This window comes from Fukomys damarensis, unplaced genomic scaffold (assembly GCF_012274545.1).
Source record: "Fukomys damarensis isolate Sample0158 unplaced genomic scaffold, DMR_v1.0_HiC HiC_scaffold_7, whole genome shotgun sequence".
In the NCBI taxonomy this organism is placed as follows: Eukaryota; Metazoa; Chordata; class Mammalia; order Rodentia; family Bathyergidae; genus Fukomys; species Fukomys damarensis.
The window spans coordinates 13783636-13795198 of NW_022900919.1; the positions used below are offsets into that span (position 1 = coordinate 13783636).

At 58.0% G+C, this 11563-nt stretch overlaps 1 protein-coding gene across 1 annotated transcript in view; it reads left to right on the plus strand.

Annotated features, from left to right (window-relative positions):
* The window catches only part of Rgma (repulsive guidance molecule BMP co-receptor a), a 21891-nt gene extending 12752 nt beyond the window's left edge, over positions 1–9139 (plus strand). Inside the window, exons 3-4 of the mRNA XM_010621240.3 lie at positions 1–417; positions 6955–9139. Of these exons, the coding sequence (XP_010619542.1) occupies positions 1–417; positions 6955–7659 (1122 nt within the window). The 3' untranslated portion in view covers positions 7660–9139. The remainder of the gene's footprint in view (positions 418–6954) is intronic.
* The last annotated feature ends 2424 nt before the right edge of the window (positions 9140–11563 follow it).

The following is an 11563-nucleotide window of genomic DNA, read 5'->3' on the forward strand; positions in this document are numbered from 1 at the left end:
GCCGCGCTGCGCACCTACGCACTGTGTACACGGCGCACGGCGCGCACCTGCCGGGGCGACCTGGCCTACCACTCGGCGGTCCATGGCATTGAGGACCTCATGAGCCAGCACAACTGCTCCAAGGATGGCCCCACCTCGCAGCCGCGCTTGCGCACACTCCCGCCGGCCGGGGACAGCCAAGAGCGCTCGGACAGCCCCGAGATCTGCCACTACGAGAAGAGCTTCCACAAGCACGCGGCCGCCCCCAACTACACGCACTGCGGGCTCTTCGGAGACCCGCATCTCCGGACTTTCACAGACCGCTTCCAGACCTGCAAGGTGCAGGGCGCGTGGCCACTCATCGACAATAACTACTTGAACGTGCAGGTCACCAACACGCCTGTGCTGCCCGGCTCGGCCGCCACCGCCACCAGCAAGGTAAGGGAAGGGAGGCGAGGCGGGTCCTGCACGGTGAGGTCTTAGCACGCGCGTGTGGTTTGCGGAGGGGAGCTCTGCAGATCTCTGCCATGAGGGACCCCGCTGTGTGTCCCCAAGAGTAGGGGTCCCCACCCCACACACACTGGTACCCTTCATACCGCCAGGGGCAGTTTCATCTGTGCTTACAGCCACCTTGGTCGCTAGCACCACCGAGATTCTCACAGGGCCTTGAATCCTGCTGTGAACTCCGCGAGTGAGGGATCTAGGTCACTGCCCCTTTGAATAATCCCAAAGCTCTCTCACCCACCTCCGAACGTGCACATCCCACTCAGTGGAAAAAAATTGGCTGCCTGGTGCCAAAAAAGGTGGAGACCGCTCCCTAGGGGTTGGTGAAGCCTTCCATTGTTTTCAGAAACCAGGTGCACATGTGTAGATATTTTCTAATATTGGGCACATAGCTTTAATGCAGCATAGCTAGGAAAGGCAGCCTGTGAACATGTCGTTCAGGATAAGCATGCGTGTTTAAGGTAAGTGGATTTCTAGTGTGTGTATGTTTGTGTGCAAATACGTGTGGGTGTGCATACAGCCTGGGTAGAGACATAAATAAATTTCTTATGGCGGTTGCAGTCAGAAAAGTTTAGGAGCTGGGGATTTAGCTCAGTGGTGCTGCCGCCTGCTTCACGAGCACAAGGACCGGAGTTCGATCCTCAGTATCAAAGAAAAAAAAAAAGTTTAGAGCTCAGCATGGTGACATGCACCTGTAATCCCAGCTAGTGGGCTGACTGAGGCAGGCGGATCAAAAGTTCAAAGCCAACCCCGGGCAACGTAGCAGTATCCTGTCTCAAAATAAAAAGGCTAGGGACGTAAATCAGTGGTAGAGTGCTTGGCTAGTGTGTGCAAGACCTTGGGGTCTGACCCCCAGCACTGCCACGTATAAAAGTAGACATGTTTCCCAAAGCACTTACTGTGTTTTCAGACCTTCAGAATTGTCTTTTCTACCTCCAGACTATCTCGGTAGGATTTGGTGTTAAAGACTAGATGAAATGGTATGGGTGCAACACGTGTGTCCCCAACCTGGCCCTTGTGAAACAAGCGTCACACTGGACAGGTGGATCCACAGCGTGCGGCAGACATCGGCGCAGCCCTCTGTCCCCTGGTAGCCCCGCAGCCCCTCCTGGGCCGTCTCAACTGCGTTTACAAGGGTGGGGTCAGAGAGGGCTTATTTTTTAACGGCCTTGGTGATCTTTATGATTTTTAAGAGGCTTATTAAGGGCTGGGGGATTGGCTCAGTGGTTCTGCCACCTGCCTTGCAAGGACTAGGGCCCAAGTTCGATTCCCAGTACCAAAAAAAAAAGAGGCTTATTAGACAGAATTTTTAGTACACACTCAAAACAAGAGTGAAGACCTTCCAGAAAGAGGCACATTAGAGTTGGGATTTGGGGGTATTCATGTATTTTGGTGGTGGAAATCTATGCAGCTTATAAATCTAGAGAAAGTTTGAGGCCCCAGTGATTCTCTGATGCATGGTTCAAGTTGGGGACAGTCAGAGCACAGGGTGGGCTGCTGAGTCTGCTGGGCATGGTCCTGCCCTCTTTGTCTGCCCTGGACACAGAGACAGAGGGGGCCCCAGCCATCTGGGGAAGAGGAAGACAGGAGGGCATGGGAGGAGAAGCAGCCTTGCTGGACTTCACTGGACCTGCCAGGGGGCTCCCTCCTCCCAGGTTGTGGCCCCAGTGGACAGATCAGAAGCCCAAGGCTCAGGGAAACTCACAACCCTCCCCAAAATGCAGAGGACCAGAAACACAGAGTGCGGATTAGACCAGGACCAAGGTGACCCCATAGACCACTGGTTTTCTGACCCAGGAGGCCTCAGTCCCTGGACAGGTCCTGTTCACATAGCCACTGCCAAAGGCAGCCACAGATGTGGCCCATGGCACCAGGGAGGGGTCCCTCCTCACCACCCCAGATTCTCCCTCCCTTCCCCGCCCTGGGGAGAGTCAGACCTGACAGGCCAAGAGGCCTCTGAACTAGGAGGGGGTCTGCAGGCCTTCAGGGAGGGGATAGGGACGCGTCTGTCCTTGGTGCCCAGCCTCTGAGCTAACCTGTCCCCACCCACTCGAGCCCCCTGGGGCGTCCGGTCTTCCCTGGCCCCAATGGATCTGTTTTCCCAGGAAGAGCATGTTGGAAGGCACTGTGTTGGCCAGTGGCAGGCTGGCCCACAAGGGTGTTTCTGTTCCTTCCCACCCTGTCACACCCCAGGAGAGGACAGCGAGGTGACCAGGCAGCCAGGAAAATGTCCATCCCTGCCACTTCCCTCTACTCCGGTGGCCCTGGGCCCTCCCACCGAGTAGGAAGCAAGCAGGTCTTCACCGGATGTTGTGCACACGTCTGTCCCCTCCCTACCCTCTGTAGACTCCGGGACCCAGCCGCCTTCCCCACGGCCCCTTCACCCACCCACCACCTGGCTCCCTAGAGCCAAGATAAATGAGTGCTGGAGCCAGAGGCTGTGGCTTCTAAATACAGGAGCAAACATCCTGCGGGAGGGAACCGGCCTCCCTGCCCCAGGCCTTGGGCTCCTGAGGACTGGCAGGGTCATAGGGGTGATCTCGGGGTCTGAAAGAACCTGCGTGTGTGATGGAGGCTGGGCCGCTGCCAGGGTTGGGGGTGGCAGGGTGGAGACAGGCTTGGGGCAGTGCAGCGCTGGATGCCACTGTCAGCTCTGAGCGGAGACGCTGGGACCCTGAGCGCAGCAGTGCTGTCCACAAACCAAAGGGAATCGTTCACTCATCCATGCTTGGGTTCCATTCGTTCACTCAATCCATGTGCTTCAAATGCCTGCTCTGATCCAGGCTTGCTGCTGGGCACTGTGGACTGCAGAACTTTCCAGCAGGGGTGGAACCCCCTCCCTGTGCCAGTCTGGAGGTGCCCATAGAGTGTGGACTGCATGGTAGAGCCTGACCAACCCAGGGTCTCTGCTGGCCTGAGCTGCCTTTGATCTCCATGGCTGAGGGCTCTGGTGGAGGCCAGACGGTGACAGCGCCGGTGCCTGTGGCCAGGCCAGTCTCCCATCTCAGGCCAGACTGGGACCTTGTGGTCCCTGGGTGGGAAACACCAGTCCCTAGCGCCCTGGCCCCCCTGCTTCTTCCAGAGGCCCCTACCCATCTTGTGCGTCCCTGCTGCCTCATGCCAGCCCTGAGCTTAGGGCTTCTCTCCCGGCCTGTAGGGCCCAGGCTGAGGAGAACAGAGCCCAGCAGAGGGTGCTGGGCAGCAGGAGGCAGCAGGCTGGCCCCCAAGGAACTGGAAGACCCCAGGCAAAGAGAGAGTATCAATGTCCTGATGCCTTGAGGGAAGCAGGACTTTTACCCCAAGATAAGGGTGGGTGCCCAGCGCCCCTCTCTGGCTCCCTCTTCCCAGCTGTGCTGGTAGCACGCATTTTACAGGCCACCTCTCCTTCCCCTGTTAGTTTCCCCCATGGCATTCGCCTGCCTGTCACTCGGCAAACTGCATCTCAGGTCATTGCCTCCACCCAGGACAGCTCTGCCCCAGGTATGACCGGCACTGGCTGCACACCAGGCTGCCGATGAAGCCCGGGCTTGCCTGAGTGTCACAGAGGAGAGGCCCGGGGCCATGTTGGCAGCACGCTGCCGGCTCTCAACAGGCCCCTTCATGCTGTCGCTTGTGGTTGAGCCTGGCACAAGTGCCAAGGAGAGTAGGCAGCCTGTCAGCCTTCCAGGAGGCTGTCTCCTCGGAGAGAGAGGGAGAGAGAGAGATCAGAGCGAAACCAGCCCTTCCTGTTCCAGGGAGACAGCGACTCCACTTGGAAAGCAGCCCCCTCCCAGTGTCTGTGTGGCCCTGCGCACCAGGCAGGGACACGAAGCCCCTGAGACATCCCTGCCCCTGCCAGGACCACCCACTGCCCAGACCACCCCGGCTGCCCTCCTCCGCCCTGCCGGTGACCTCACCACGCAGGAGGCTGAACCGCATGGAGTTGCCGTTGCCGTTGCTGTCTGGGCGGGCGCAGGGCGGTGTGCAGCAGAGAGGAGCTTCGCCCCCGCCATGGCCCATCTGGGCAGAAGGGAGGGAGGTGGGGAAATCGAGTCTGATGCTTAATGGCTGCATGGTCAGGGCTTCCCAGTGTAGGCTCCTCCACCGTGGCCCAGTCCTGTGCGGACAGCAGAATGTGCCCCTTACCTCGCAGGTCCCCGTCAGACCCGCAGGCACAGTGCCCAGACATGGGACTAACACGGGCCCACAGAAAGGCTGTTCTTTCTTCTCCGTTCAGGAGAAAACAATTAATGTGATCCAGCCCCCACTTCATTAGTCCTTAGAACAGTATAATTAGAAAATGCAACTTTTAATTTTCCTATAGAAAAAGGGGCCCCCAGGGGCCCCAGTGCCCAAGCCCCAGCAGTCGTTCTGCAGCCTGTCCTGCCTTTCTGACCTGAGGAAGGGCTTCTCTTCCTCAGTCACCCTGGCCCTGGGTCTTCACAGTGTTCTCCCAAGCGTTCCCTGCTCCACGGCTGCCCCAGTCCCTGCCTGGTTGCCCCTCATGTCACACAGTGGTGGAGCTGCTGTCCAGGACGGCACAGAGCTGGGGACTCCTCCAGTACACTTGCCACCTTGTAGTCCTCAACCTGGAATGTTCTGGAAGGTTCTGCAGCCTTCATCTCCCTACAGCCCCCAGGCACCTTCTCTGGGCACCAGCCGGGCCAGGTCCATGTAGCCACCAGGCTGAGCTACTCTCTGGCTCCCTCAGCCACCTGGAGTGGCAGCCACACACCCCTGGACTCGCGAGCTTGCCAGGCAGGTGCTGTGCCGCTGAGCTTCAACCCCAGCCCTCCCTTAGCATTTTGTGACTTTGCCACTTCAGGGATCCCCAGCAGCTGGGGGTGAGCTCCCCAGGGTGGGGACTGGGGCCAGAGTGGCCATGGGGTGAGGTGGGGATTTAGCAAGGAGCTCAGAAGGCCCAGATGCCACCCTGTCCCCAGTCACCACGCCCCCCTCTGCTTTAAACTGGGAATCCAGGTTCCTGCTGCTCTGGGTCCAGAAGGGCACCAGTTAGAGAGCTGGTTATTACTCTCCTGGTGTCACACATGTCCCCAATCCGTGTCATCTAGCTGGCTTTGAAAGTGCAACAGGCACCACAGCTGGGATGACACCCAGGGTGCTGATGGAAAAACCCTCACCCTCCTCCCGGGCTGCCTGCCTCAGGTCCTTCTCCCTGACCTCTTTTCCTGCACAATTCTGCCTAAAAGGAGCCCAAGGCTGGAAACCAGGGGACTCATCCAGCTCTTCCCTTGCCTCCATCAGCTTTGCCTGACCCTGGCAGGGCACTTCGTGCAGCTGACGCCCCAGTTCCTTTGGCTGATCGGCCCTTCCTCCTTCCCCTCCTCCAGGGCCCAGGCTGGTGTGATCCCTTTGCAGCAGGTACCCCCACCATCGTGCAGATGGTGTTAGCTCAAGGAGCAGATCCATTTCCCCCTGCTGCTGTGACACTTGCCATACAGGAAGTAGTTTAAACCAACAGAATTTATCCTCTTTGAATTCTGGGCTCAGAAGTTCACAGAGAAGAGAGTCTCACAGGGCTGCAATATAGGTGTCCCCAGGGCTGGTCCGTCTGGCACCTCCAAGGGAGGATGCACCTTTGCCTCTTCTGGCTTCTGGGGTTGCTGATAACCCTCAGCTCCTAGCCTGATATCTTTGGGCACCATTTTTCTGCCTACCACAAATGACCTTTTATTTTTAATTTGCTTTGCTTCCCTTTTTCTTTCTTTTTTTTTTTTTCTTTTTGCTATTGTTATCTTCTGTGTCTGATTTCTGTTTTTCTTTTAATCTTTATTTTTATTCACACGTTTGCAGAACATAATGATGTTCATCTTGAGGAATTGGTACATGTACGTAACTCAGCTAAATTCCTGCCCCCCTCATGTCCCTTTTCCCTCTCACTCCATCTCTTGGTCCTCTTCCCATTTGCAAAAGATCTATCTTCCTGTTTCCTATTATCTTTTATTTTGCCCTTTAAAGTGTTTATTCTTTGGGTTTCTCATACAGAGAAACCATAGTTCTGCTTCTGTCTTTATGGTTCATCTATCTGCAGAGTAGATGACCTAATTTCCCCATTCAGACAGTGACCTGAAGTTTTTCTGAATAGTCTTTTGGGTTTTGTTTGTTTGTTTTGTTTTTTAAAAAGGGCAAGTTGGGCTGGGCCTGGTGGCGCACGCCTGTGATCCCAGCACTTGCAAGGCTGAGGCAGATGGATTGCTCTGAGTTCGAGACCAGCTTGGGCTACATAGTGAGTTCCAGGTCAGTCTCAACTACATAGTGAGCCCATCTCTAGAAACAAAACAAAAAAGGAGTTGGTTTTAAGGAAAAATATTAGTGCCTTGTAGTGCAACTGTAACTGAGCTATGACCACCACAGGAAGGGAGGCTGGCTGCATCCTGGGGTCTCCCCTCAGTGCTCCTCTCGGTTTGACCCTCTCAGGCACAGGCCTGGCTTCTCCCCAAGCCTAACCGGCTCTCTGCCCCCACCCTGCAGCTCACCATCATCTTCAAGAACTTCCAGGAGTGTGTGGACCAGAAGGTATACCAGGCAGAGATGGACGAGCTCCCGGCTGCCTTCGCCGACGGCTCCAAGAACGGTGGGGACAAGCACGGGGCCAACAGCCTGAAGATCACGGAGAAGGTGTCGGGTCAGCACGTGGAGATCCAGGCCAAGTACATCGGCACTACCATCGTGGTGCGCCAGGTGGGTCGCTACCTGACCTTCGCCATCCGCATGCCCGAGGAGGTGGTCAATGCCGTGGAGGACAGGGACAGCCAGGGTCTCTACCTGTGCCTGCGGGGCTGCCCACTCAACCAGCAGATCGACTTCCAGGCCGTCCGGGCCCAGGCCGAGGGCCCCGGTCCCCGCAGGCCAGAGGCCGCCAGCCCCGCACCCGCGGCCCCCGAGACGTTTCCCTACGAGACAGCGGTGGCCAAGTGCAAGGAGAAGCTGCCCGTGGAGGACCTGTACTACCAGGCCTGCATCTTCGACCTCCTCACCACGGGCGATGTGAACTTCACGCTGGCCGCCTACTACGCCCTGGAGGACGTCAAGATGCTGCATTCCAACAAGGACAAGCTGCATCTGTACGAGAGGACTCGGGAGCTGCCTCGCGGGGTGGCGGCTGCAGCGCTGACCCCCGCGCCCCCGCCCCTCCTCATCCTCCTGCTCCTCCCCCTGCTACCTGTGTTCTGCTAGGCAGCGCTGCGCACTCTTCCCTGTGTACCCTACCGAGGCTGGGGACCCCGCCCCAGTGCCGATGCCTGGCAGATGGCCCGGCGGCCTCTGCAGTGTTCCGGGAGCAGAGGCGCCCGCCAGCGCGAGGTCGGGTGGCCGGGTGGCCCTAGGGGCGTGGGGCCACCCGCCTGCTCTAGTGCACGTGACAAGGTTGTGGTGATTGGTGCCTGTGGTGTTTGTGACAGTAGAGTGGAGAGGGAGAGCAGCTCCCTCCACCCCACCCCTGTGTGAATGTACAGAGCAGACCCTGGGCTGGAGCCCCGCCCCACCAGGGCGACACTGGGAAGGGTCAGCATCGCCCCTTGCAGCCCTCGAAATGCACTGAAACAGGCCCGGCAGACCAGACCGCCGCGCGTGCGCACACGCTCGCCCCCCCAAACTCGCACACTAGGCCCGTGGGACAGCGCAGGGGGCTGCGGCCGTGTCCCCGGGCGAGAGGGCAGGGCTCAATCGCGGTAGGCCGGTCGCCCCTCAGGGTGTGGCTCTCCCCTTTGCGGCCACCAGGCTGTGCCTTCTGGCACCTGCCCTGGGCCCTTCCTCTGCCCTGGAGCCCCGTGGTCGGAGGGACGTGCTTATTGACACAGGGTCGGAGCAGGACCGCTCCTGGGCTCGGTGCCCTACACCGTGCGTGGGAAAATCAAGTGCTTGGTTCTATTTGTCCACAGGGAAAAGGGACCCTTTGACTCCTCCACCCTCTCCCACGGGGCAGGGGAACCTGAGCTGCAGGTGGTAGGCAGGAGCCCAGGGGACAGGGCCAGCTGGCCTGCCCTGCCCTCTGCTCGCTCCTCCCCTGCACCATCCGGAGCCTTGCCCCACCCCTACCTGGGCTCTGGGGGAGGAGCCGTTGGCAGGATCACACCCTGGAGCCCCGCGGCAGTGAGACACCTGCCTCAGGCGCCCAGGCTCCCCTCCCATCCACGGAGCCCACCCTGTCCCATCATGCTGCTGCTGCGATGTCCCCCAGGGACTGGCAAGGCCTCCCAATGTCTCCACTCCCAGAGGTGCACCTGGGTCCCGGACTGGGGCTCGCCAGCCCGCCCCAGCTTGTCAGCGGGGTTCGTCAGCGCCTGCAGCAGCCCCTCTGCTGTTCCCAGGGACCTTTCATACACTGGCCAGGAGACTGCAGAACCCGCGTCTCCCCGTCTCCCCAGAGGTCCTGCTCCTCCGTCCAAACCATGCCAGGGATGAGGAGCACCCGGCCCATCCCTTCCTCTCTCCCTGCTGGGTGGGTGGGTTTTTTGTTTTTGTTTTTTATTTTTTTAGATGATCCCTATGTTGGAAGTAAAAAGTTGAAGCACTTTATTTTGGTTGTGTTTGATAGCATTCTGCTTGGAAGTGGGGACTCCTCGCCGTGTCCATGTATGTGTGACCGTGTCGAGTACCACCCACCGCTTGTACATACTGTAAATTATTTATTAATGGCTAAATGCAAGTAAAGTTTGGTTTTTTTGTTTGGTTTGGTTACTTTCTTCTAGACAGCACCTGAGAGTCTAAATGGACCTCGGTTCTGCGGGGTGGGGTGTTGGGGCGAGAGAACAACCAGCAGCTGGAGCCCTCTGCTTCCCTAAGGTCCTTGCTTTTCCTTAGGAGGGCAGGTGGGGGCCTGGCAGGTGCAGGTTTCCCCACGTGGTAGGTCAGGTGCTGCATGGTGTGGGGACAAAGTGCCCCAGGATATGGCTGGGGAGGCCCTAGGTCCAGGATGACCTCATCTTGACGTCACTGCCTCCCTCTCTACACGTCCCTCCGTCGCAGCCCCTGTGTGCACGTCAGGGCCACATCTGCTGACCATGGTCGCATTTCATACCTCAGAATCCACTTGCCAAGATGGGCACCCGGAGTCCCTGCCCTTAGCACTGAATGACATCAGGCAGAACCACAGTGCAGCTGATCCAGGCCACACCTGGCTTCTCCGCTGTCCCAGCTGTGTGACTTGGAGCGAATCATCTAACCTCTCTGAGCCCAGGTCTCTCCGTTTGAAGCAAGGGGTCTGTCACGTCTGGGCTGGTGCTTCTGTGGGTTTGTTCCCACACAGAGTTGCACAGGACAATTCAGTGTTGGCAGGAGACAGGACAGGCAGGGAGGGAGAACCCCAAAGAGTAAGGATTTGTTTTAGTCGCTGGCGGGACTGCAAGCCCAGAGTTAGGATGACAGCTTCCCGGGCCTGCTCATCACACAGGCTCCAGAGAACACGGTAGCTGGGTTTGTGAGGGAGGAGCCCGCCAGGGAGGACTGGACGGCCTCATCCTACAATGCCCCCACGCGACAGTGCCAGGGACCTTATACTGGGGCTAAGCGGGTGCCACAAATCAAACACCGCAGCCCGGAGCTGGAGCTGGAGCCAGCAGGGTGTTGGCGGCAGCCGGCCAGCGCAAGGACGGATCACAGGGAAGCGGAGGCACAGTCGGGAAAACCGCTCACTCACCATCCGATGAAAATAATGTAGGACGCTTGCCAGAAAATATTCTTGGTTTGGAATTTTTTCAAGAACCTCCCTACATTTAACCAGCAGGAATTCTCTCCCAAGCCCCATGCTACCGGTTGCCCTCAAGAACATGGAAATTTGCATTTCATCATGAACATGGAACAGGGCGTGGCGCGCAAACCGAGTCCCAAGAAGGTCTTCAGGCTTGGAGCAGGCCCCGAGCTGCCAGGCCGCCGCGCAGCAGGGGCGGGGACCAGGTGCCCCAGCGCAGGGAGCAGCGTCTCTCCCGCCCGTCCAGACTTCCTCAAGGGCCAGGACGCTCACGTGGGCGCCGAGGGTGGAGCTCAGCGTTGGGGCACTGCGCGGCGGCAGCGTGCGATCCAAATCATCCGTCCGTCAAAGCTTTTGGAGTTGTTTGGCAAATCAGAATTTGTAAGGGTTAAATACAGGGGGGAAAAAAAAACTTAAAAACGAGTTAAATGCAAAGTTCATTTATAAAGAAAAGGAAAAGCAGGGTGGTAATCCCAGCTAGTTAGTAGGCTGAGGCAGTAAGAGTAACAAATTCAAGGCCAGACTGGGCAATTTAGCAAGGCCCAGTCACAAAATAAAGGGCCAGGAGGTAGCCTGGTGCTCCCAGGGCTCAATCCTCAGTACGGGGTGTGGTGGAATCTGTGGGTGTTTGGCAGAGGCCTGAGAGCCAGGAAGGAGTGGAGTCTGCCACCCCAGAGAGTGTCACAGAGCAAGGGTGGCATGCGGCTCAGGCAGCAGACTGGCTTGGCATCAAACCCAGCTCTGCCCATTGCTAACTGTGTGGTCTCCTGTGGATGTTTTGAGCCTCAGATTCCTTATTTGTAGAATGAAATTACTAGCACCTGCTCCCAAGGTAGCCATGGAAATCCAGTGAGCTCGTGCTCATTCACACACACCGGCCCTGGCACAGTGCAGGGGGAACACCGAAAACGAGGACCCCTCCTTTGGCTGCTCATTTCTGGGGCTGCATGGATTGCTAGGGAGAGCAGCGAGCACAGCTTCAGGCAGTGGGAGGGAAGGGATAGAGGAGCCCATGTGACCAACTCCAGACAGCGAGAGGGAAGACAGGGTCTCTGTGAGGTCCCAGAGTGGCTGGGGAGCTGCCACAGGAAGTCACCTTGGGTTCCACGTGTCTGACCCGGGTCTCCGGCAGTTCCAGCCTCCTACAAAGTGCAGACAGGGGCCAGGAGGGGACGCAGCAGTCACAGCTGCAGACAGCACAGCCCAGCTCCAGGCAGTGGCAGTGCAGGCGAGGGCAGGAAATGGTGGGTTTTGGGGTCTCCTAAAGCAGAGGCGCTGACAGCGCAGGGCGAGGTTGCTGGGAGGAGACCATGCCATCTCCGGGGTGAAGGTGGCACCATGAGATTTTCTCATGCCAGAAAGTATGGGCAGTTTAAGTTTTTGGAACTTTAA